Raw genomic sequence first — 23,414 nt, 5'->3', positions numbered from 1 at the left:
AATGGCTGAGTAATATTCTATTGTGTATATGTACCACTTCTTCCTTATCCACTCCTCTGTCAATGGACATTTAGGTTGTTTCTATGTATTGGCTATTGCAAAAAGTGCTACAATGAACATTGGACTACATGTGTCTGCCAGTCATGGTTTTCTCTGGATAGATGCCTAGGAATAGGATTGCTGAATCAAATGGTAGTTCTATTTTTCATTCTCTGAGGAATTTTCCACAGTGGTTGTGCCAATTTACAATCCCACCAACAGTGTAGTAGGGTTTCTTTTTCTCCAGACCTTCTCCAGCACTTATTGTTTGTGGACTTTTTGATGATGGCTATTCTGGCTGGTGTAAAGTGGTACCTCATAATGGGTTTGATTTGCATTTCTCTAATAATGAGTGGTGTTGAACATCTTTTCATGTGTTTTTTTGCCATCTGTATGTCTTCTTTAGAGAACTGTCTGTTTAGATCTTCTACCCATTTTTTGATGGGGTTGTTTGATTTTTTGGTATTGAGCTGCAGAAGGTGTTTGTAAATTTTGGAGATTAATCCCTTGTCAGTTCATACATTGGCATAGATTTTCTCCCATTCTGTGGGTTGTCTTTACGTTTTGTTTAGGGTTTCCTTTGCTGTGCAGAAACTTTTAAATTTCATTAGGTCCCATTTGTTTATTTTTGTTTTTACCATCATTACTCTAAGAGGTGGGTCTGAGAAGATGTTGCTGTCGTTTATGTCAGAGAGTGTTTGGCCTATGTTCTCCTCCAAGAGTTTTATAGTATCTGGTCTTATATCCAGGTTTTTAATCCATTTGGAGTTTATTTTTATGCATGGTGTTAGGGAGTGTTATAATTACATTCTTTCCCTGTGGCTGTTCAGTTTTCTGAGCACCACTTATTGAACAAGCTGTCTTTTCTCCATTGTATATTCTTGCCTCCTTTGTCATAGAATATTTGGCTGTAGGTGTGTGGGTTTAATTCTGGGCTTTCTATCCTGTTCCACTGACCTATATTTCTGTCTTTGTGCCAGTACCATAGGGTTTTGTTGATTGTTGCTTTGCAGTATAGTCTGAAGTCCGTGAGCCTGATTCCTCCAGCCCCATTTTTCTTTGTCAGGATGTCTTTGGCTATTCTGGGTCTTTTGTGCTTCCAAACAAACTTTAAAATATTTTGTTTGAGTTCTGTGAAAAATGTCTTTGGGAATTTGATAGGGATTGCTTTGAAATGGTAGATTACCTTGGGTAGTTTAGTCATTTTGATAATATTAACTCTTCCAATCCAAGAGCATGGTATGTCTTTCCATCTGTTTCTGTCATCTTTGATTTCTTTCATCAGTGTCATAGTTTTCACAGTACAGGTCTTTTGTCTCTTTAGGTAGGTTTACTCCTAGGGATTTTATTCTTTTGGATGCGATGGTAAATGGGATTACTTCCCTAATTTCTCTTTCTGATCTTTCATTATTCGTATATGGAAATGCAATCAATTTCTGTGTATTCATTTTGTATCCTACGACTTTGCCAAATTCATGGATGAGTTCTAACAGTTTTCTGGTAGAGTCTTTAGGATTCTCTAGGTATAGTATCATGTCATCTGCAAATAGTGATAGTTTTACTTCTTCCTTTCCAATGTGGATTCTTTTTATCTCTTTTACTTCTCTGATTGCTGTGGCTAGGACTTCCAAAACTATATTGAAGAGTAGTGGCGAGAGTAGACATCCTTGTCTTGTTCCTGATCTCAGTGGGAATTCTTTCAGCTTTGTGCCATTGAGAATGAATGTTAGCTGTGGGTTTGTCATATATGGCCTTTATTATGTTGAGGTAGGTTCCCTCTATGCCCACTTTCTGAAGGGTTTTTATCAGAAATGTGTGTTGGATTTTGTCAAAGGCTTTTTCTATGTCTATTGAGAGGATCATATGGTTTTTATTCTTCAGTTTGTTAATGTGGTGTATCACACTGATGGATTTGCGGATATTGAAGAACACTTGCATCCCTGGGATAAATCACACTTGATCATGATGTACAATCCTTGTAATGTATTGTTGAATGCAGTTTGCTAGTATTTTGTTGAGGATTTTTGCATTGATGTTCATCAGTGAAATTGGCCTGTAGTTTTTTTTTTTTTTTTTTGTGGTATCTTTATCTGGTTTTGGTATCAGGGTGATGGTGGCCTCATAGAATGAGTTTGGGAGTATCCCTTCCTCTGTAATTTTTTGAAGTAGTTTCAGAAGTATAGATGTTAGCTCTTCTCAATGTTTGACAGAAATTGCCTGTAAAGCCATCTCTTCCTGGACTTTTGTTTGTTGGAAGTATTTTAATCACAGTTTCAATTTCAGTTCTTGTGATTGGTCCATTCATCTTTTCTATTTCATCTTGGTTTAGTCTTGGAAGATTGTACTTTTCTAAGAATTTGTCCATTTCCTCTAGGTTTTCCATTTTATTGGCATATAGTTGCATGTAGTAGTCTCTTATGATCCTTTGTATTTCTGTGATGTCCGTTGTTACTTCTCTTTTTTCATTTATAATTTTATTGATTTGCATCTTCTCTCTTTTTTGCTTGATAAGTCTGGCTACGGGTTTATCTATTTTTTGATCTTTTCTAAGAATGAGCTTTTCGTTTCATTGATCTTTTCTATGGTTTTCTTTGTTTCTATTTCATTGATTTCTGCTCTGATCTTTATGATTTCTTTCCTTCTACTATCTTTAGGTCTTGTCTGTTCTCTCTCGAGCTGCTCTAGATGTAAAGTTAGCTTGTTTATTTGAGCTTTTTCTTATTTCCTGAGGTGGGCTTGTATTGCTATAAACTTTCCTCTTAGAATGTCTTTTGCTGCATCCCATAGGTTTTGGAGTGTTGTATCTTTGTTGTCATTTGCTTCTAGGTATTTTTTAATTTTCTCTTTGATTTCTTCAGTGATCCAATGGTTGTTTAGTTGCATGTTGTTTAGTCTCCACGTGTTTGTGTTTTTGGAGTTTTTTCTTGCTGTTGATTTCTGGTCATATAGCGTTGTTGTCACCAAAAATACTTGATATGGTTTCAATTTTATTAAAGTTACTGAGGTTGGATTTATAGCCCAGGATATGATCAATCTTAGAGAATGTTCCATGTGCACTTGAGAAGAATGTGTATTCTGTTGCTTTGGGATGGAATGTCCTATAAATATCTATTAAGTCCAACTGGTCTAATGCTTCATTTAGGGCCTGTGTTTCCTTACTGATTTTCTGTCTGGATGATCTGGCCATTGCTGTAAGTGGGGTGTTAAAGTCCCCCACTATTACTGTGTTACTGTTGATTTTTCCTTTTAAGGTTGTTAGCAGTTGCTATTGTGGTGATCCTATGTCAGGTGTGTAGATACTTAAAATTGTTATATCTTCTTTTTAGACTGATCCTTTGATCATTACATAGTGACCTTCTTTGTTCCTTAAAATATTCTTCATTTTAAGGTCTATTTTGTCTGTTATGAGTATTGCTACTTCAGCTTTCTTTTGATTCCTGTTTACATAGAATGTTTTCTTCCATCCTCTCACTTTCAATTTGTATGTGTCTCTAGAAGTGAAGTGGGTCTGCTGAAGACAGCATATATATGGATCTTGTTTTCGTATCCATTCAGCTGGTCTATGTCTTTTTGTTGGGGCATTTAGTCCATTAACATTTAAGGTAATTATTGATATGTATGTTCTTGTCGCCATTTTATTAACTGCTTTGGATTTGTTTTTGTTGCTCTTTTTTCTTCTCTCTTCTCTTGTTCACTCCTCTTCTGGTTTGATGATTATCTTTACTGCTGTATTTGAGTTCATTTTTCTTATTTGTTTGTGTATCAATTGTAGATTTTTGGTTTGCAGTTATCCTGAAGTTTTGATATAAGAGTCTATATATATATGAGATTGTTTTAAATTGTTGGTCTCTTAATTGCAAGAGCATCTCCAGTGTCCTGCATTTGTACCCACCTATTCTCACTATTTCTGATTTAGGTGGCATAATTGTGCATGGAAGATTTCCTATCTTTACTGTATATATACCTTTACTGGTGAGCCTTGTCATTTGTGGTATTTTTGTTTCCTGTTGCTGTCTTTTCTATTCTGCCTAGAGAAGTTCCTTTAGTATTTGTTTTAAAGCTGGTTTAGTGTTGCTGAATTCTCTTAGCTTTTACTTATCTGTGAAGCTTTTGATTTTTCCTTCAAATCTGAATGAGAGCCTTTCTGGGTAAAGTGATCTTGGTTGGAGGTTTTTTCCTTTCATCATGTTAAATATATCATGCCACTCCCTTCTGGCCTGGAGAGTTTCTGCTGAAAAACCTGCCAATAACCTTATCAGGATTCCCTTGTATGTTATTTGTTTCTTTTCCCTAGTTGCTTTCAGTATTTTCTCTCTCTCTCTCTCTCTCTCTCTCTCTCTCTCTTTTTCCTTTTCTAGGGCTGCTCCTGCGGTATATGGAAGTTCCCAGGCTAGGGGTCAAATCGGAACTACAGATGCCAGCCTATATCACAACCACAGCAACATGGGATCCAAGTCCCATCTGTGACCTACACCACAGCTCACGGCAACTCCGGATCCTTAACCCACTAAGCAAGGCCAGGGATACTACCCGCAACCTCATGGTTCCTAGTTGGATTCATTAACCACTGTGCCATGATAGGAACGCCTCTCTTTGTTTTTAATTTTGGTCAGTTTGATTAATATGTGTCTTGGTGTATTCCTCCTTGGGTTTATTTTATATTTTACTCATGCTTCTTGGATTTCAGTGAGTGGTTCCTTTCCTGTATTAGGGAAGGTTTTGGCCATTATCTCTTGGAATATTTTTTCTGTCCCCTTCTCTCTCTCCTCTCCTTCTGTCACCCCTATTATATGGATGTTGGTGCATTAAACATAGTCCCAGAGTTCTCTGAGACTCTCTTCATTTGTTTTCAATCTTTTTTCTCTTTTCTGTTCTACATCTGTAATTCCTACTAATCTGTCCTCCACCCTGCTTATTTGTTCTTCTGCCTCCTGTATTCTGCTGCAGCTGCTTCTAGTGAATTTTTTATTTCAGTTATTGTATTTTACATCTCTTATTGTTTAAGTTTTATATCTTGTATCTCTTTGCTCAGTATTTCCTGTAAGTTAACCATCTTTGCCTTCAGTTTATTTCCAGTGTCTTGCATCATCTTCAGCATCGACAGTCTAAAGTCTTTTTCCTAAAGGCTGGGAATCTCCTGATCCCTTCGCTGGTTTTTTGGGTTTTTTTCTTTCTCCCTCATCTGAGTTATAGTCGTCTGTCTTTTCAATTTTATGGGTTTTTGGTGTGGTGACCTTTTTTACAGATGGTAGAGTTGTAGCCTCTCTTAATTCTGGTGTCTGCCCCCCTGGGGGCTGAAGTTGGTACAGGGGCTTGCTGTAGGCTTCCTGATGGGAGGGGCTGATGCCTGCCCACTGGTAGGTGGAGCTGATTCTAATCTCTCTGGTGGGTTGGGCTTTGTCTCTGGATGGGATTAGAGGTGGCCTTGTGCCTGGGGTGTCTTTAGGCAGCCTGTTTACTGAGGGGCAGTGCTGTAATCCCACCTGGATTGTTGTTGGCCCTGGGGTTTCTCAGCGCTGGTGGGTGGGGCCAGATTTTCCCAAAATGGCCACTTTAGAGAAAGGCACACTGCTGAATATTTCTGAGGGCTTTTCATCCAATGTCCTTCCCTCACAACAAGCCGCATTCACCCCTGTTTTCCCAGCAGGTTCTCCAAGAATTGCAGTCAGGTTTGACCCAGATTCCTAGGGAGACTTTGCTTTGCCAAATGGAAAGTCTGTGTGTGCCTTTTAATAATAGGGTCTCCATTTCCCCCAGTCCACTGGAGCTCCTGCACGCAAGCCCCACTGGCCTTGAGTAACAGATGCTCCAGTGGCTCTTTCTCTCATTGCCAGATCCCCACATGTGGAAGTTTGATGTGGAGCTCAGAACTCTCACTCCTATAGGTGAGCCTCTGTGAACCAGTTACTTTCCAGTCTGTGGGTCTTTTCACCCGAGAGTTATGGGGTTGCTTATATTGTGTAATTGCCCCTCCTACCTCTTGATGTGGCTTCCTCTTTGTCTTCTGGAGTAGGATATGTTTTTGAAGGTTTCTGGTCCATTTGGCTGAAGATTGCTCAGGCTTTAGTTGTGAATTTTGTTGTTTTTAGGAGAGAAATTGAGCTCCAGTCATCCTATTCTGCCATCTTAATCCCATCTTCATAGCATCTTCTATAGGATGCATTTCAGACTTTTGGAGGCTCTCGTTACCAGCTCTTACACATATCCCAAATTATGTGAAAAATACTATGTTTGAATAGGTATTTTTATTGTTCTCTTTTAAAAATATAATTTGAATATTTCCTGAAATTTTTATATATTTAAAGATGCGAATCTGTTATTTAAAATTTTATTAACCCACACACACTCTAAAGTAGGTACTATCTTGCCACAAATCAGAATGTTTGTAAGCAATTATTTAAAACTCAAGTCCTAAAATGGAAGAAATGATAAAGGTTTTGGGGACAGAAACAACAACACATTTTCAAAGAAAAACCAGTAAGAATCCAAGATTGGAGATTTAAATTGTTTCATTAAAAAAAAAATGTCTAAGTATAAAACATAGCATGATGAATCTCTGTAGAGAGAACCACCTCCTTGCTAGCGTGGGTACTTTGCTGAGTGACACTTCAATGGAAATGGGGAGAGCTCCTATTTATGTTTAACTTCACTTAAAAACAGCAGCCAAGCTCTGTGCCTAATATAGAAATGCTCTGAAAAGATCTAGTTCAATTTCATGGAAAAAATAATAGAACAAAAAACTTTAAAAAACCACATCAATGAATAACACTTGTCCTAGTTGCACTTGTAAGGGGAAAAAAAAATGAATGGAAAGATTTTTTATTTTGTAGTCTTATAATGTAAGAGAAAATAAATATGATACCTTAAATATTAACTGCCATGAAATACATGTTTATAAAATTAAAGTCACTTAAATCCATGCTACTAACCCTTCCCCTTTCTCCACTGTATATCTCTAGTCCTTTAATTTAGGAATGCCATGAAAAAAGTGTTAATCAAAGCTACCCCATAGATATATTATTTTTGGAACAATTCTTACTCACTTTGATCTTCTTATTTGCAATCTATGAAAGTAGTCACAGAATTCCATGTGTTTTTATCCGGTCTACCTCATAAATCCCACTTTTTTTTTTCTTTTTTTTTTGGTCTCTTCTAGGGCCACAATCATGCCATATGGAGGTTCCCAGGCTAGTGGTCGAATCGGAGCTGTAGCTGCCGGCCTACACCACAGCCACAGCAACATGGAATCTGAGCCGTGTCTGCGACCTACACCACAGCTCATGGCAATGCCGAATCCTTAACCCACTGAACAAGGCCAGGGATCAAACCTTCAACATCATGGTTCCCAGTCAGATTCGTTAACCACTGATCCACGATGGGAACTACCTAAGTCCCACTTTAGAAGCATTCCTATTTTATTACTCCTTCTCCAGGTTTATTCCTTCCATTATTAACTTTCATTTCAACCATTGCTCTCTTGCAACCATACTGACCCTCTCCCTCATGTTGTTTTAGTGTTTTCAATGATTTCGTTGCTTCTGCCTTCAAATGAGGCAGAATCTTTTAACATGAACACATCTTCATGTATAATTCTTTCTTTTGTAAACATCAATCATATTTCTCCTTGTTTTAGAACCAAAGTTTTCCAGTTAGATGATATGAAGTAAATGCTTCCACTGTCTTATTCTTACAAAACTTATATTAATCCAGCACTCAAATCGTAAAAACTTTTTTCAAGTTGACATGAAACTCCCTTTTCATTCTACTTTATATTAGTCAGCTTGCACTTCCCAAATAAAATAGCATAGATTGGGTGACTTAAACAAGAGAAACTTACTTTTTCACAATGCTGGAAGTCTGGAAGTCCAAAACCAGGGTACCATCATAGTGTAGGTCTGGTGAGGATACTCACTCCACCTTTTAGAAGGCTCTCTATTTGCTCAGTCCTCACATGGCAGGAAGAGACACAGCAATCCCTGTCCTCTCTTTCTATAAGGCACTAATCCCATTACGAGGGCCTCATCCTCACCTCATCAAAACCCAATTATCTCCAAGAGACCCCATCTCCAAATACTATCCTGTGGCACTGGGTGTTAGATGTCAGCTTATAAATTGTTGTTGGGAGGAGACATTTCAGTTAATGGCAACTTTTCTGAAGTATTTAATACTCACTAACTTATATTTCTTTAGGAGCGGCTCTGTTCTTAATTTCATGACACCTCACCAATGCGTCTTCATTTGCTTTCTCTAGTGAAAACCTCAGTAGGGTCATAGCTTCCTAAGAGGCATCACATTTGCAGATTATGGGAAATTCGGAGGTGTAGTACTCTGTTAGAAGGCTATCTTGTAAGCTGGAGAAAAGGAAGGGTAAAAATAGAGTTCAGTGCAGCTAACAGCACGAGTACGATTGGGGGATTATACGGCTTATCAGCACATGTCAGAAAGATGTTGGGATTTTAAGTTGCAGAAAGTCTGAATATTAGTCAATAGTGTGATGTGACTGCCAAAGTGCAAATGCAATTTTAAGCTACTTTAGTCAGCACACAGCTTCCAAAATAAGGGAGATAAAAACTTCACTCTATTCTGTATCTAACTACAAAGCATTGGTACATTAAATTCTGGGTGTCACATATTTAATGATACATATTAAGGTGAATCAAAACCATGCCTTATGAGTATCCCCTCTGGAAATATAGACCTTTCAGTGTAAATAGGCACCAACTTGAAAGCCAAGGCTTCATATTCCTCATAAACTGAAATATAATACCAGTTTATAAAACCTCAGATTAAAAATAATCCCTATTTTCTGGGAAAAATAGTGACCTACCTAAATATATAATCATCTAGGGATATAAGAAATAGTCAAATTTGTACTTGTCATATTTAAATAACAGCTATTGCTTTCTCAATATCACATTGCATCAGAAATACTTGAAAATTAATTTAAGCCACATCACTGTCAGTGTCTCAGCCATCACTAATGTCACTTGGGGCCACCTATCACATCATCACCATTTTTCAAGTTATTAGAAAGAGAGGACTTTTTGAAGTCAATGTTTTTGCTAGGTATTTCTCTTTCAAGCCAGAATTAACCATGTATTCATTCATTTCTTTAGTCAGCAAATTCATTTCAAGCACTGCCTGGCAATAAGGCACTGTCTAGGTAGTAGGGATGATTCAATGGGCAGAGTAAAAATGCCCAGCCCTTTGTCCCTGTTTGCATAATAACAGAAAAATTAGCTTTTCATTCATTGCATAGTTATAGTCTCTTCTTTCGTTTCCACAACACACACATTTTCTCCACTGAATTTTTGAAGCAGTCTTTAAAATGTGTCATTACAAACTATAGAACACTTGCAAATTTAAATTCATCCCCAGACTAATTACTAAACTGCATTAAACTACTTTGTTATCCTTTTTAATGTTTGAACTCTTTGATTCAAGATCTCAAAGGCTGTTGGGTTTTTTTCAAACATGGCTCATAACGTGAAAGAATTCTAGAGGCCCAACATAGTCTGGCTTCTTTGCTCTGAGGGCAAGAAGTATGCATGGTACTTGATGAAACTCAAAAAGGTGGCATTTGGTGGTCAAAATATACAAACTTCCAAAATTAATTTTGTAAAAATGGTCATACTACCTAAAGCAATCTACAAATTTAATGCAATCCCTATCAAATTACCCATGACATTGTTCACAGAACTAGAACAAAAAATCCAAAAATCCCAGAATTTCCAAAGCAATCCCGAGGAACCAAACAAAAAGAAGGAGGTATAACTCTCCCAGACTTCAGGCAATATTACAAAGCCAGTCATCAAGACAGTGTGGTATTTGTACCAAAGCATACATACAGACCAATGGAACAGAAGAGAGAACCCAGAAATAAACCCAGACACCTATGGACAATTACTCTTTGACAAAGGAAGCAAGAATATAAAATGGGAAAAAAGATAGTCTTTTCAGCAAGTATTGCTGGGAATAGCATGCAAATAAATGGACAAAAATAAACACAAAATGGCTTAAAGACTTAAATATAAGACAAGACACCATCAAAATCCTGGAAGAGAACATAGGCAAAACATTCTCTGACATCAGCCTTATGAATATTTTCTCAGGTCATTCTCCCAAAACAACAGAAAAAAAGCAAAAATAAACCAGTGTGACCTAATCAAGCTGACAATATTTTGCACAGCAAAGGAAACCAAAAAGAAAACAAAAAGACAACTTACAGAATGGGAGAAAATAGTTTCAAATGATGCAACTGACAAGGGCCTAATTTCTAGAATATACAAGCAACTTATACAACTCAACGGCAAAAAAGCCAACAACCAAATTGAAAAATGGGCAAAAGACCTGAGTAGACATTTCTCCATTTAAAATTTAAATAAGCCCTACACATTTACAGCATGGTGAATGTGGTTAATGATACTATATTGTATATTTGAGAGATATAAGGAAAAATAGAACATAAAAGTTCTCATCAGAAGAGAAAAAAATTGGAGTTACTGTTGTGGCTCAGTGGGTTAAGATCCCGACTAGTATCCATGAGGATGCAGGTTTGATCCCTGGCCTTGCTCAGTGGGTTAAAGATCTGGTGTGGCTACAAACTGTGTAGTTTGCAGATGTGTCTTGAATCTGGTATTGCTGTGGCTATAGTATAGCCCCGCAGCTGCAGATCTGATTTGTCCTCTTCCATATGCTGCAGGTGCATCTCTAAAAAGCTAAAAACAAACAAACCAAAAAATAAAAAAGAGAAGTAGAAGAAGAAAAATTGTAACTCTGTTATCTAACCTATTATGGTGGTAACTTTCCAATATATACACATATTGAATCATAATACTGTATGCCTGAAACATTGTTATATATTTCAATTATATCTCAATTAAAATAAGGGGAAGAGGACAAGATGAAAGTTTTCCCACTCCAAAGAGCCATATTTAGATGGTAGATTTCAATTAACTTTATTTATTTGAATAATATTCTATTAACTATATTTAAGTATTTTTTATCATTTATTTATATATATTCGTTTTTCTACTGTATAGCATGGTGACCTGGTTACACATACATGTATACATTCTTTTTTAATCACATTACATGTTCCATCATAATTGACTAGACAGAGTTCCCAGTGCTATACAGCAGGATCCCATTGCTAATCCATCCCGAAGGCAATATTCTGCATCTATTTACCTCAAGATCCCAGTCCCTCCCACTCCCTTCCCTTCCTCCTTGGCAACCATGAGTCTCTTCTCCAAGTCCATGATTTCCTTTTCTGTGGAAAGCTTCCTTTGTGCCATATATTAGATTCCAGATATAAGTGACATCATACGGTATTGGTCTTTCTCTTTCTGACTTACTTCACTCAGGATGAGAGTCTCTAGTTCCATCCAGGTTGCTGCAAATGGCATTATTTTGTTCTTTTTTATGGCCAAGTAGTATTCCATTGTGTATATACAACACATCTTCCTGAGCCAATCATCTATCAGTGGACATTTGGGTTGTTTTCCTGTCTTGGCTATTGTGAAAAGTGCTGCAATGAACATGCAGGCGCATGTGTCTTTTTTAAGTAGAGTTTTGCCTGGATATATGCCCAAGAGTGGGATTGCTGGGTCATATGGTAGTCCTCCTATGTATAGTTTTCTAAGATACCTGCATACTGTTCTCCAGAGTGGTTGTACCAGCTTACTTTCCCACCATGAGTGCAGGAGGGTTCCCTTTTTTCCACACCCCCTCAAGCATTTGTTATTTGTGAAGGATTCTAATAATTAAGATGACTCATTAGGAGAGTGAGTTTACTACCACTGCAAAGACTAACAAAGAGTTGGATGACCACTTATCTTTTTTTTTATGTTTTTCTTTCATTTTTTTAATATCTCTCTTTTAAAGTTCTACTAGTATCCAAAGATACTAGGAAATCTTTAATTCCCTCTTGTTACACGATTTTTAACCTGGTAAGAGGCTTTGAAATAATCATATCATTGATAGACAATGACAAGCAACTGAGTTGTGATTTAAGATATTTTATCTTCAGGAGAGAGATCTGATGAGGGGGTTTCCTAATCTAAGTGTCCTTGGTCTGTGAGATAGACTGGGTGCTGGTGTGAAACTGTATTTTTTACCCAGAGCATGGACAGGTCATCTGCTGAGATCTGCAGCAATCTAAAGAGGTGATAGGGAGGAGATCAAGTTCCCTTTTCTGAAACACTCCAACACTCTCGATGTGCCACAGTGGTTCATTCAAACTGATGTTGCTCTTGCCACTTGCAGCAAATTGGATGGACCTAGAGATTATCATACTAAGTGAAGTTAGTCAGACTGTGAAACAAAAGCATCATATGATATCATTTTATATGGAATCTAAAAAAAAAGAAAAAACGTGTACAAATGAACTTATTGGCAGAACAGAAACAGACTCACAGACTTTGAAGACCAACTTATGGTTACCAAACCAGACAGGTTGGGGGGAGGGATGGACTAAGAGTTTTGGGATTCACATATGCACATTGTAGTATATAGAATGACTGGCTAATGGGTCCTGATATATATCCCAAAGAATTCAACTCAATATTCTGTGATAATCTATGTGGGAAAAAAACCCGAAAGAGAATGGAGTGCATGTATAACTGAATCACTTTGTTGTAAGCAGAAATGATCACAACATTGTAAATCAACTCTATTTCAATAAAACTTTAAACAATGGAAGAAAAAAAATCTGATGTTGCTCTTGCAGCAACTAGAACTTGCTCTTTCCTTCAGCTTTAGCCTATCTAATATTTACATCAAAAATGTGTATGAGGCAATGCAGCCAGTGCAGAGTAGCTGGCCTAGGTTTGAATCCTTTTATCCAATTACTGGCCAGGTATCCTTGTACAAAGGACTTGATTTCTCTAAATATAAGTTTTACAAATAAAGTGAAGAAAGTAGTTATCATCTTGTAGGGTGGTTTTAAGATTATATATAGAATATGCATATACACAGTTGCACACGTATATGATTATCTATGTATAAACATAGTATACACACATAGAGAGAGAGTCATAAGTATCATAGATGTAGGCTAGCAGCAGTTAGGACATTAAGAAAAGTAGACAATTGTGTTATTTCAAGGGTGCAAATAGTTCCTGATACTTGGTGGATGCTACTTTCCAACCCCACTCTTCTAGACCTTCAACCCAGCGAGTTCTTCACTTGATAGTATGCCCTGACTAAATTGCCCTATCAAGTGTGAGGCATCTGGGATTGTCACATGGTCCTGAAATTCAGTTGGTTTGCTAGGAACTACAAAACCACTGTATTCCTGTTGAAAGCAAAAGGGAAAGCTGAAGTAAAGGTGACTATTATAACTCAAGTAGCTCCGCAGGAAATAGAATGTGTTTTCCTTGATTTTCCATGATTCAATTCCCTTATCCCTTATATAATCCAGTAGAATTCTAAACCCAAGCAGAAAATACTTATACTAGATACACGAGGTAAAATTACTCTGAAGAAAGATATTTCAAACTTACACCGAAACTTGGGTTTGTTGGTGAGGGAGTGCAAATGGTACATGAAAAATTTTGAGTATGTCATATTAAAGATACCCCTCATTATTATTTAGTGTGCCAGGTAGAGGGTTGACTTGTGATGAGAAAAGAGTAAACAGAAAGGAAAGGACTGAGACTCTGATGCAGTTAGAAATAATTGGTGTAATATTTTTGCAACAATGATCTATACTCTAGAATATCTGCCAAGGAATTTTAAGAACATGTTTATGAGTATGTAGATACCATATAAAATAAATCTTGCATTGACTAACCTTGTGGTTAAGAGATGTGATGGGATATTCAGTATGGATTCAGCAAGTATTTTTGAACATGCACCATGTTCCAGTCATTGTAGGCACCGGGGGATGCAAGGAAGAACAAATCCCACTAGGATTCTGATTTGAGAAAGCACATAGTGAATATTAGCAATATCATGGCACATGGCTTCAGTGTTAGCATTTTTAGGTAAAATTTTAAAAAATATATTCTCATATATTTATAATCTTTGTTTTTGGCTGTTCCTGAAACATGCAGAAGTTCCCAGGCCAGGGACTGAACTTGAGCCACAGCAGTGACAATGTTGAATCCTTAACCACTAGGCCATCAGGGAACTCCCTAGATGATTAGCAGAATTTTGTTGGGTCTAGAGCCTACAGCGTATACATTCTGGTTTCAACACTTTTTTCTTCAAAAATCATAAATCTGATGACCTGTTTTGGTGCTTCCCGCTTTCACACTAGTGGAGGGAATATGTGACCAAGATACAATGGCCACTCATAGTTAGTGCACTCATAATTAGCGCATAATTAGTATCCCTTATATCTATGAGCATAATTTAATATTTACATTACTACTTACCCTCTAGGTAAACTATTATTCTGCTGTGAGAATAATTTTATTTTGGATGAGATGAATACACCAAGGGTTAACTGTATCTGATAGAATAAGAAGCACATTTCTGGGGCACCTATGATATGCTAGGTACTTTTATGTGTTTGGAATAAACTATTCACTTACACTAATTTTTCAAAAACCATGTCCAATCACACTGTAGTGAGAAATGTCAGCTTGAATAATGAAGACAATATTGTAGATGCAGGAAGATCACTCAGTGAACACAGGGAAGCAGGGCTTGTATCAATTATGGCCCAAGAGACGGTCTGCCATCTAGTGCGCTTTTGCTGGAGAAGCATTTGTACCCTAGAGTGTGCTATCAGCACCCTGCTAGTTTGTAAAGGAAACTGGCCTGTGCACACCCCTATGGGATATGGTTCATCTATAGGAATGTAAGTGTCAAAGATGCTGCAAAATCCAGGCCTTCAACAGAGCCCGCTTGTTTACCTTAGCACAGATGTTTACCCCTACTTTAGTTAACATCCTCTCTAGTAACAGATGAAAGAAATAATTACAACACACACTGTGTTTATTTTATAGAAAGAGGATTAACATACAAATTTACCTTCTCCTTTGAAAATTTCTTTTAAGCAGATAGATCTCTGCAGGCACTTAGGAGATAGAAACTGTATCTACATATAAAAGGGGAATGAGGGAATTAAGACTGTTATCAGGAAAGTGCAACCCCACACTCCCCTCTCTTTAAACGACTGCTATTGAAAGTTCAGTGAGGAAAATCTAGATAGCATCATCAATTCTATCTGTTTTTGGTGGCGGCCCTAGTTTGGTATTTGAACATCTGTGTTATTGAAGATACTGACTCCATGAGCAAGGGAAGTCACAGAGAGACTGGCTCAGACACACTCATCTTTGCTCTCTTCTTTCCTGTTCTTTCCCCCAGCACTGAACATGAGCACCCAGACTACTTGGGAAAGCAGGATTTTTGATGACAATTTCATTTGTGACTGCTGTTCTCTCACATTTGAAGTCATGAGTCCAATTGTGTTAGCACTCTTTCTGATGTGGAAGAAAGTTCTCCATGGCTGAGCTAAAAGTGTGCTAGTTGCCTCATCCTTCCCTAGGCACTTTTCCACCTGGATGTGTCCCTATATGCCTACATTCACCTCATTCCTGATACCCTTTACCCTCGCCAAGAGCAAATGGTATGTATTTCTGCTACACTGAAAAACATGAAAGAGAGAGAGAGGAGAATAAATTAAAACTCAATTCTCTCTTTTTTTTTTTTTTTTTTTGTCTTTCTGCCATTTTCTTGGGCCGCTCTCGCGGCATATGGAGGTTCCCAGGCTAGGGGTCGAATCGGAGCTGTAGCCACCAGCCTACGCCAGAGTCACAGCAACGCTGGATCCAAGCCGCGTCTGCAACCTACACCACAGCTCACCAGCAACGCGGGGGCAACGCGGGATCGTTAACCCACTGAGCAAGGGCAGGAATGGAACCCTCAACCTCATGGTTCCTAGTCGGATTCCTTAACCACTGCGCCACGACGGGAACTCCTAAAACCCAATTCTTAAACATCAAGATCCTACTGTATAGCCCAGGGAGCTATTTCCAATCTCCTGGAATAGACAGTGATAAAAAATAATATTAAAAAAAGAATATATATGTGTGAATTACTAAGTCATATTATTTTTGTAATAAGGAAAAAAATTAACCTAATCCAGTAAAATTCGGAGTTCCCATCATAGCACAGTGGAAATGAATCCGACTAGGAACCATGAGGTTGCAGGTTCGATCCCTGGCCTCACTCAATGGGTTAAGGATCCAGCATTGCTGTGAGCTGTGCTGTGAGTTGCAGATATGGCTTGGATCTGGTGTTGCCCTGAGTGTGGTGTAGGTTGGCATCTATAGCTCTGATTCCACCCCTAGCCTGGAAACTTCCATGTGCTATAGTTGCAGCCATAAAAAGAAAATTAAAAAAAGAAAAGGAAAAGAATATAAAAGAGAATATATATACATGTATCTATATTACTGAGTCACTTTGCTGTACAGCAGAAATTGGCACAACTTTTTAAATCAACTATATTTTAATAAAAAGTAAAAAAATAAATAAACCCCAATTCTTCATTATTATGAAGCATTGGTTAATAACCTGTTTGTACATGGTGCTGGACTAGTGACCTTGCAGAGTAGGTTAAGAGCTCATTAACACTATGCACAATGGGTTTGCTGATAACCAAGAAACAGTGCTGAAAGGAAGATATTTCACCCAGTAAATGCTGAGAAAAATAAATTAAGTGATAAAATTCAATATTTTTCTTGCTTACAAGCCAAGGGTTAAGTGTATCTGATAGAAATTCACATTCAACCAGCTGTCCTTAGTAATGAGAAAAAAATAAATACACAATGGGAAAACCTGTCCCATGCCATATGACAGATGGATGGATAGATAGCTTGGAGAAGCAGAACTGTTTGTTGTTAAGTAGACAATTTTAAGCTCTTCACAAGGTTTTAATCATTTTAAAAAGTCCACATGATCATCTGTCTTGAATGTTTATTTTCCTTGTCAAGGTCCTGGCAGTGCTGAGTATGTATTTTCTAGAAAAGTATTTTCTCTGTATACACACCTATGGTCACCTGTTTTATACCTTAAAATTTTGCCACTTAATATCATTAAACATTAAGATGACAGTCTTTTCTTAACCAAATATATATGACTTAATTTGCAAAGAGAAAACAATATTTTCCCAGAAAAGAAGATGACATTTTCATTTAAGTAATAATACTGCATAAAATACATCACAAAGGAACATCCTTTCTTGATAAAATACTGTTCCACAACCTTGGATATTCTACCAACATTATCTCAAATTTTCAAAAGAATCCTGCCTGGAAGAGCACAGCAATAGTGAGGAAATTATTCTAAAGGTTGAATAAAGTGCTACAAATCTCACAGCTATCAAGTGACAGAATCTGAGTTTGAATCTTCTTTCAGATTAACTCCATTGCTCTCTGATGTCACAGACACAGGAGAGAGAACCATCAACAGCTGAGGGAATTCTGGGGATTAAATTGGAGGACACACAACTATTTTCCAGTTATAGGCATATCTGATTTTTGTTAAATATAGTTATTTTGTGTCACCATATACATTACCTAATTTAACATTTACAGAAATCCCATGGTAGTTATTATTTTCCTCTTAATATGACAATCTTATTTTCCAAGATTAATTGATGTTTCCATAGTCATTTAAAAGTGAATAGAGTTGATATAGAACTTAGATCTACCAAGGTCCAAAGAAGTTTCTTCTAGCCAGTGGATTTTTCTGTTAAATATAAATTGTTAAAGGTTGCATGAATAGCATTTTAATTCTGAGTCTAAAAACCTTTCTGTGTCTTTTTTCTTTTTTTCACATACAACCCAGTTTACTCAGTCAGAATTGATGCCAGGCAAAATTGTGAAATATAGAAGTTCCTATTTCAGGGTTTTCTCTCTCCTGCCAGTATCCTTTTCCCCTTTATCTTGTTTCTGTACTCATTTTTCCAAAGCTCTATTCTATTTCTTGTTTCATTGCACTAGTCCACTAAAATGATAGTTGATAAAAGATTAAGGCCCTGCATCTCCCGGGAGTATTTATATTTTAATAGGGGTCTCTTGCTGATCAAAAAAGCCTCCAAGATGCAGGGGAATAAATTCTAAAGGTAACAGGCGGGAGAGATATTTTTAGATAGGAGCATCTGGCTTGCCCCTCTAATCACATCCCATAAGCTGACTACTCCATTTATTTGTAAGACCTTGGCTTTGCTGTTTACAGTGAGAAGATTCTCTGTAATTGCACATGATTTTTCAAAGGTTTGAATCCTGTCTCAGAGACGGTGTGATATTGGTACCTCAATGTTTATTCTCTCTCCTAGTTCCTCATTTTTGATGACTGGAACAAATTCTAAAAGCCTTTTTAATGATGATGTAAGGCCTTGAACAAAATGGAAATCTGTTGTTTTAGCATATTTGGAAGAGAATAATTCAGCTGTCACGGGATGAAAGACTTGTCTGGAAATGCCATCTTGCCTTCGATGTGTTATGATGCACACCTAAAAGGGAAACACCATTTTGTATAAATGTTAGAGTCCTCGTAGATACAAAGAAAAGAATGCATAATAAAGTACCCAGCAAGCTTTTGTCACTTCACCTGCAGAATTCTCTCTTTAAAGCATATTTAGCCAAGCTAATACACCTACTTGTTTTACCAACTGAAAGAACTGAAAAGATTAAGAGAAAGTTTTTTTTTCTTTTAAGCATTGATTTAGCATATATACTAGATTAAATTGGGTGCTCTCACATAGCAATTTTCTATGCAAAAATAGACACCCTACTGGGTAGCTTCAAACTTAAAATGCTGAATAATTTTCAAAAAGGATTGGTAATTAAGTGTGATGATAATGCATTAAAAATGAGAAACAATTAAAGGAGGCTTTCAAACGCATTCTTGAACTTGGGGAAACATCTTGAAAAACTTGGTCAGTTAATTAATATCCTGGTATTTAACTGCTGAGTACAGTATTCTTTCTCGACCAAATGTTACCATTTGGCAATCATTTTAAAATTTGTATAAAAATCTTGGGCATTTACCTATTTCCTATATTACATTATTCAATTTCCCAAATATTCTGAGCATGATTTTGTATTATCAGACTTACAATTAAAGATGGGCTGTTTAGTGCTAAATTTATTTTTTTTCTGCACCATTATAAATACTCAAGAATGAAGCAAAAAGAAAGAGGCATATAAATTGGGGTCCTGCATACGAATTCTGCATTTAAACCTCCTTCCCGAGAGCAGGCCTGAATAATTTTGAGAAGTAAAAGGGTAAGACATCACTATGTTAGCTCATACAGCAAATGATTTTTTCATAAGTCCTTAACTATTATTTCAGTTTACTGGTCAATCATCCATACCAACAATTCATTAAAGTTCTACTGGAAAGTTCTACTAGGAACCACATTTAATTATCTTCATATCAATATTAACATTTATGCAGTTAGAAATCTCCAGATAACCTGTTAGCATAGCACGTCCAAATGGCTATGGTAAGCCAATCATTTCTCCAGAATCCCTAGTTTAGATCAGTGTCACCACTAGTCTTTGAGTCATACAACTTCAGCTTATAAAAGCATATTTGAAAAGTTCATTAGCCTTCAGAGTCCCACATTCATCAACAAGTATCATCCATTCTATCCCTGTAGTATCTCTCACACCAATTTTCCCCATTTTTTCATTCCCTACCATATTTTATTTTCTTCCAGTTTCAGTAATTGCTTGACTTTCTTCTCTCTCCAATGAATCTTGTTTAATCCTCCAACTACTGAAGACAGCTTTACCTTGTTAAAGCATGTGTTTAATTTTCTCAGTCTTCTAATTCCACTGTTTCCCCCTAAAAAGTATAAGGCTGGCTGTGCAGTCTTGTACAATTTGATTCCTGACCTTCCCTTCTCTCTCCAATGTTTCCTCAAACAAAACTTAATTTCAAGCCCAAAGGAATTATTTACTTTTCTCCAAAAAAAGATTCCATATATTTTCACCTTTAAACACTTATTTAAGCTGACCGTTCCCTCTGTTCCAATCCTTTAATCTTCATTTAAAAGTCTCCATGAAATCTTTTCCCACAACACTCCTGTCTACCACCAACAAAAGAGAACTTAAATTGTATCAATACGTTGTTCTTTAAACTCTTCAAGCCTTCGTCTTCATATTTCCGATGACAAGTATCTTCTGCCTTATAGTGCAGTAATCTGCATACTTGTCATAACTCTTGGAAATATTTTTGGAGGGAAACATGTTTATCAGTTCATTTTTTGAGTAGCTGTTTCCCCAATAAATTTTTTTTCCTACTGTACAGCATGGTGACCCAGTTACATATACATGCACACATTCTATTTTCGCACATTATCATGCTCCATCTTAAGTGACTAGACATAGTTCCAAGTGCTACCCAGCAGGATCTCATTGCTAATCCATTCCAAAGGCAATAGTTTGTATCTATTAACCCCAAACTCCCCAACCACCCCACTCCCTCCCCCTCCCCCTTGGCAACCACAAGTCTATTCTCCAAGTCCCTGATTTTCTTTTCTGTGGATCAGTTCATTTTTATAACAGCTACTGTCTCTGACTCTTGGTTTCCTTATCTGTAAAATGGAGATAATAATTTGTTATTATCAAGGCTATTTTGACAAACAAATAAGGCAGCACTATATGAAAGTACATTAGTATAGATATGTTTACTTTTCCTCCTATTATGAGGAATCATAGACTGATATGTACAGAATGAAAATTGCAGATGAATCGTCTGACTTTCAATATTTTGGCCATTGCTGCCGTCATGCCAACCAGGGAGCCTACCAAAGAGATGCTTCATGGCAATGCAAGTTTTCAGTTGAGTACAGCTGAATTATTTGCCGAAAACTCGACTTAGTCAATATCACTTGATTAGTATTATATGTCGTTATGCTAAAATATGAGTTTGTAACTATTTTTGTTTGTTTGTTTGTTTGTTTTAAAGTTAAGGAGATATTTGCCTTAAGGGTGAAAAATTCATGGCAAAACAGAGTACATTTTTGAACATTTATTTTGTGCAAGACATATGGTGGCTTCATTTTGCAGAAAATGCACATTTTTGGAGCTTTACTTGAAAGATTTCTATTAACTATATATTATCCCTTTCAGGCTACTACAATTTCAATAGGAATTATTTCTAAAATATTGAATTTGTGGTAAGGCCAGAAATAGAAGAAGAGATATTTTGTCATAAAATCCATAAAGACTATAGTTTTGAAAAGGCCAATGACTTCTGGATTCTTTAGCTTTCACCAGATTTTATAATTTAGGATGATATATTTATGGCCCTTTCTAGCTTTTCTTTCTGATCATTATTGCTGTTAAATAGAATCATTGCTGTGTACTCTTTTCACAGGTGTTATATATGACCTTTGCAAAATATTTTAAGGCAGAAAATTAAATGCCATGTATGCTCATAAATGTAATGGTATAATATTCTTTGTCCTCTCATGTGTTTCTAATGTATGAAACACATTAAACACTTTAAACTTGTGATGGCATGTCATTTAATGTATCGTGTTATAATGTCAATAACTCAGTATATTATACATATTCACTCATATTTCCAATTATTAATTTAGTCAATTATACCAATATTTAAAGAACATCCATTGTGTCCTCAGCTGCTCATCACTCTAATCATTATGCCTTTGCTTTGCATTTTATAGCTTTATGCTTAAATATGATCCCTATACTTTTCATGTGTTTTGAAATTAAGGAGGCAGTTGCATTAAAGGAAGAAAGAAAGATTTATGAGGAGAATACAAAATAGTTACTGATATGTGTTTTGTGTAAGAAATACAGTGGCTCAGTTGAAAAATATTGTGGTTTTGAGTGGTTCTTGAATTATTTATAACAAGTACTATTTAAATATTGCTTAATTTTCAAAGTGATTTACTAGTTATTATTTCATTAGCTTCTCACAATAGCCCTAAGATGTAGACATAGAATCATTATTAATATCCAAATCTGCCTTTGAGAAGAATGGGTTGTTGTGTTTTCAAGAGATAAGCCTAGGGTCCTGCAAATTATATTTAGGAAGGCAAAAAAAGTACAATTCATTTGTCTCTGCTATTCACATTTTTATATTGTCCCAAGCAGATTTTCTGGCCCATATTAGTGCCATTCAAAGCAAGAAGTCCTATACAGTCTGCTTACCCTGCTTCCTCTGCCCACACAGAATCTGAGGTCTTCTCTTACCCTATATTGGTAGGTGAAAAAGTTATCTTCTTTGAATACACAGCATAATGATGGATCTAAGTACACAGGTCCTTCGAGTACAGAGATCTATATCAATCTCTAGGAGTCTCTAGAGAAATCTATGACATGACAAGCCTATAGTCAATTTCAAAAAGGTTTTCAAAACCTGAGAATAATTACATTGGAATCTAATGGAGGTAATTTTCATGTAATTTCCAAATTTCTACGTTCAGTAAAATGAAATTTTCAAGGAACAAAAATTGTCACTGGGGATATCATTGGCAATGTTGGAGCAGAGAAATGTCAGTACTCTATGATTTCCACTATCCTTGATTATCTCTTTACAAAATTAGAGTGGGACATCCAAAAAATCTTCATTAATCCTCTATTGTTCCATTTCAAATACACAACTGTGCCTATGACCCAAATAGATCCTGCAGTAAATTCCATGAGGGCACAATGGGGAATGAGGGATAGGTAAAAAGGACGGAATTGACTAGAAAATAAGTAAAACCACATTATTGCATAACATAGACCATTTGTAACGTGAAAGTAATCACGTGACTTATCATGAGTTATTTAGTTTGCAAATGCATTATGAAGGCATGTTGTGATTACCTCTAGAATGAATCGATGCAAGAAACTGAAGTTTAAACATCTATCTGCCTAATGTAAAGAATCACACTTCTCAAATTAGGCTACCAAGTAGGGTTAATTCAAAACTCTTAGAGTTTTTTCTTCTTCTATTTATAAATTAGATATAATAATGAGAGGAGAGGAATTATGCCATGCAGGAGGGGAGGCAGTGAGGTTGCTGGCTTCTCTGTTCTTTAAGATTTGCTCTCCAGGCATTGCTAATCCATTACCCTGGTAGCCAGTTTCTCCAGGGTTCTTCATATTCTTGGATCAAGCCACCTGAGGATAAACCAGAAAACTAATCCCATCATTTAAATTAAGAAACTCAGATTTCATATTATTCACTGGCTTTCTTTCAGCTCATAAAGTATGCAATTCTGAATGATGAAACATCCCTGTTTAAAAAATAAAAATTATTTCAGAGAAGATTGGAAAGAGTATGTCCAGTTTGCTAAGGAAGAGAAGGCACCTCAGGCCCCCAGATCTCAGGGTCTTGGTGATGGAGACAGGGTCCTTATTCCATTTTTCCACCTTCCTCCCATAGCTTTG

The 23,414-nt window shown here is 36.6% G+C and overlaps 1 protein-coding gene across 9 annotated transcripts in view; it reads left to right on the top strand.

The window, feature by feature from the left end:
- The window catches only part of PCDH9 (protocadherin 9), a 941,384-nt gene that overhangs the window by 287,362 nt on the left and 630,608 nt on the right, over positions 1 to 23,414 (top strand). Inside the window, exon 3 of one of the 9 annotated variants that reach the window (XM_084981918.1) lies at positions 15,358 to 15,378. The exons of the other annotated variants lie outside the window; for them this stretch is intronic. Coding sequence (XP_084838044.1) covers positions 15,358 to 15,363 — 6 coding nt within the window. The 3' untranslated portion in view covers positions 15,364 to 15,378. Of the gene's footprint in view, positions 1 to 15,357; positions 15,379 to 23,414 lie in introns of those variants that run through there. 9 annotated transcript variants of the gene reach the window in all.

This window comes from Sus scrofa, chromosome 11, assembly GCF_054392235.1.
Source record: "Sus scrofa isolate SSC_HxYL_T2T_F1_AM1 chromosome 11, Sscrofa_HxYL_maternal_Yorkshire_Landrace_v2.0, whole genome shotgun sequence".
NCBI classification, from domain to species: domain Eukaryota; kingdom Metazoa; phylum Chordata; class Mammalia; order Artiodactyla; family Suidae; genus Sus; species Sus scrofa.
This window is presented reverse-complemented; position numbering and strand designations above follow the sequence as displayed.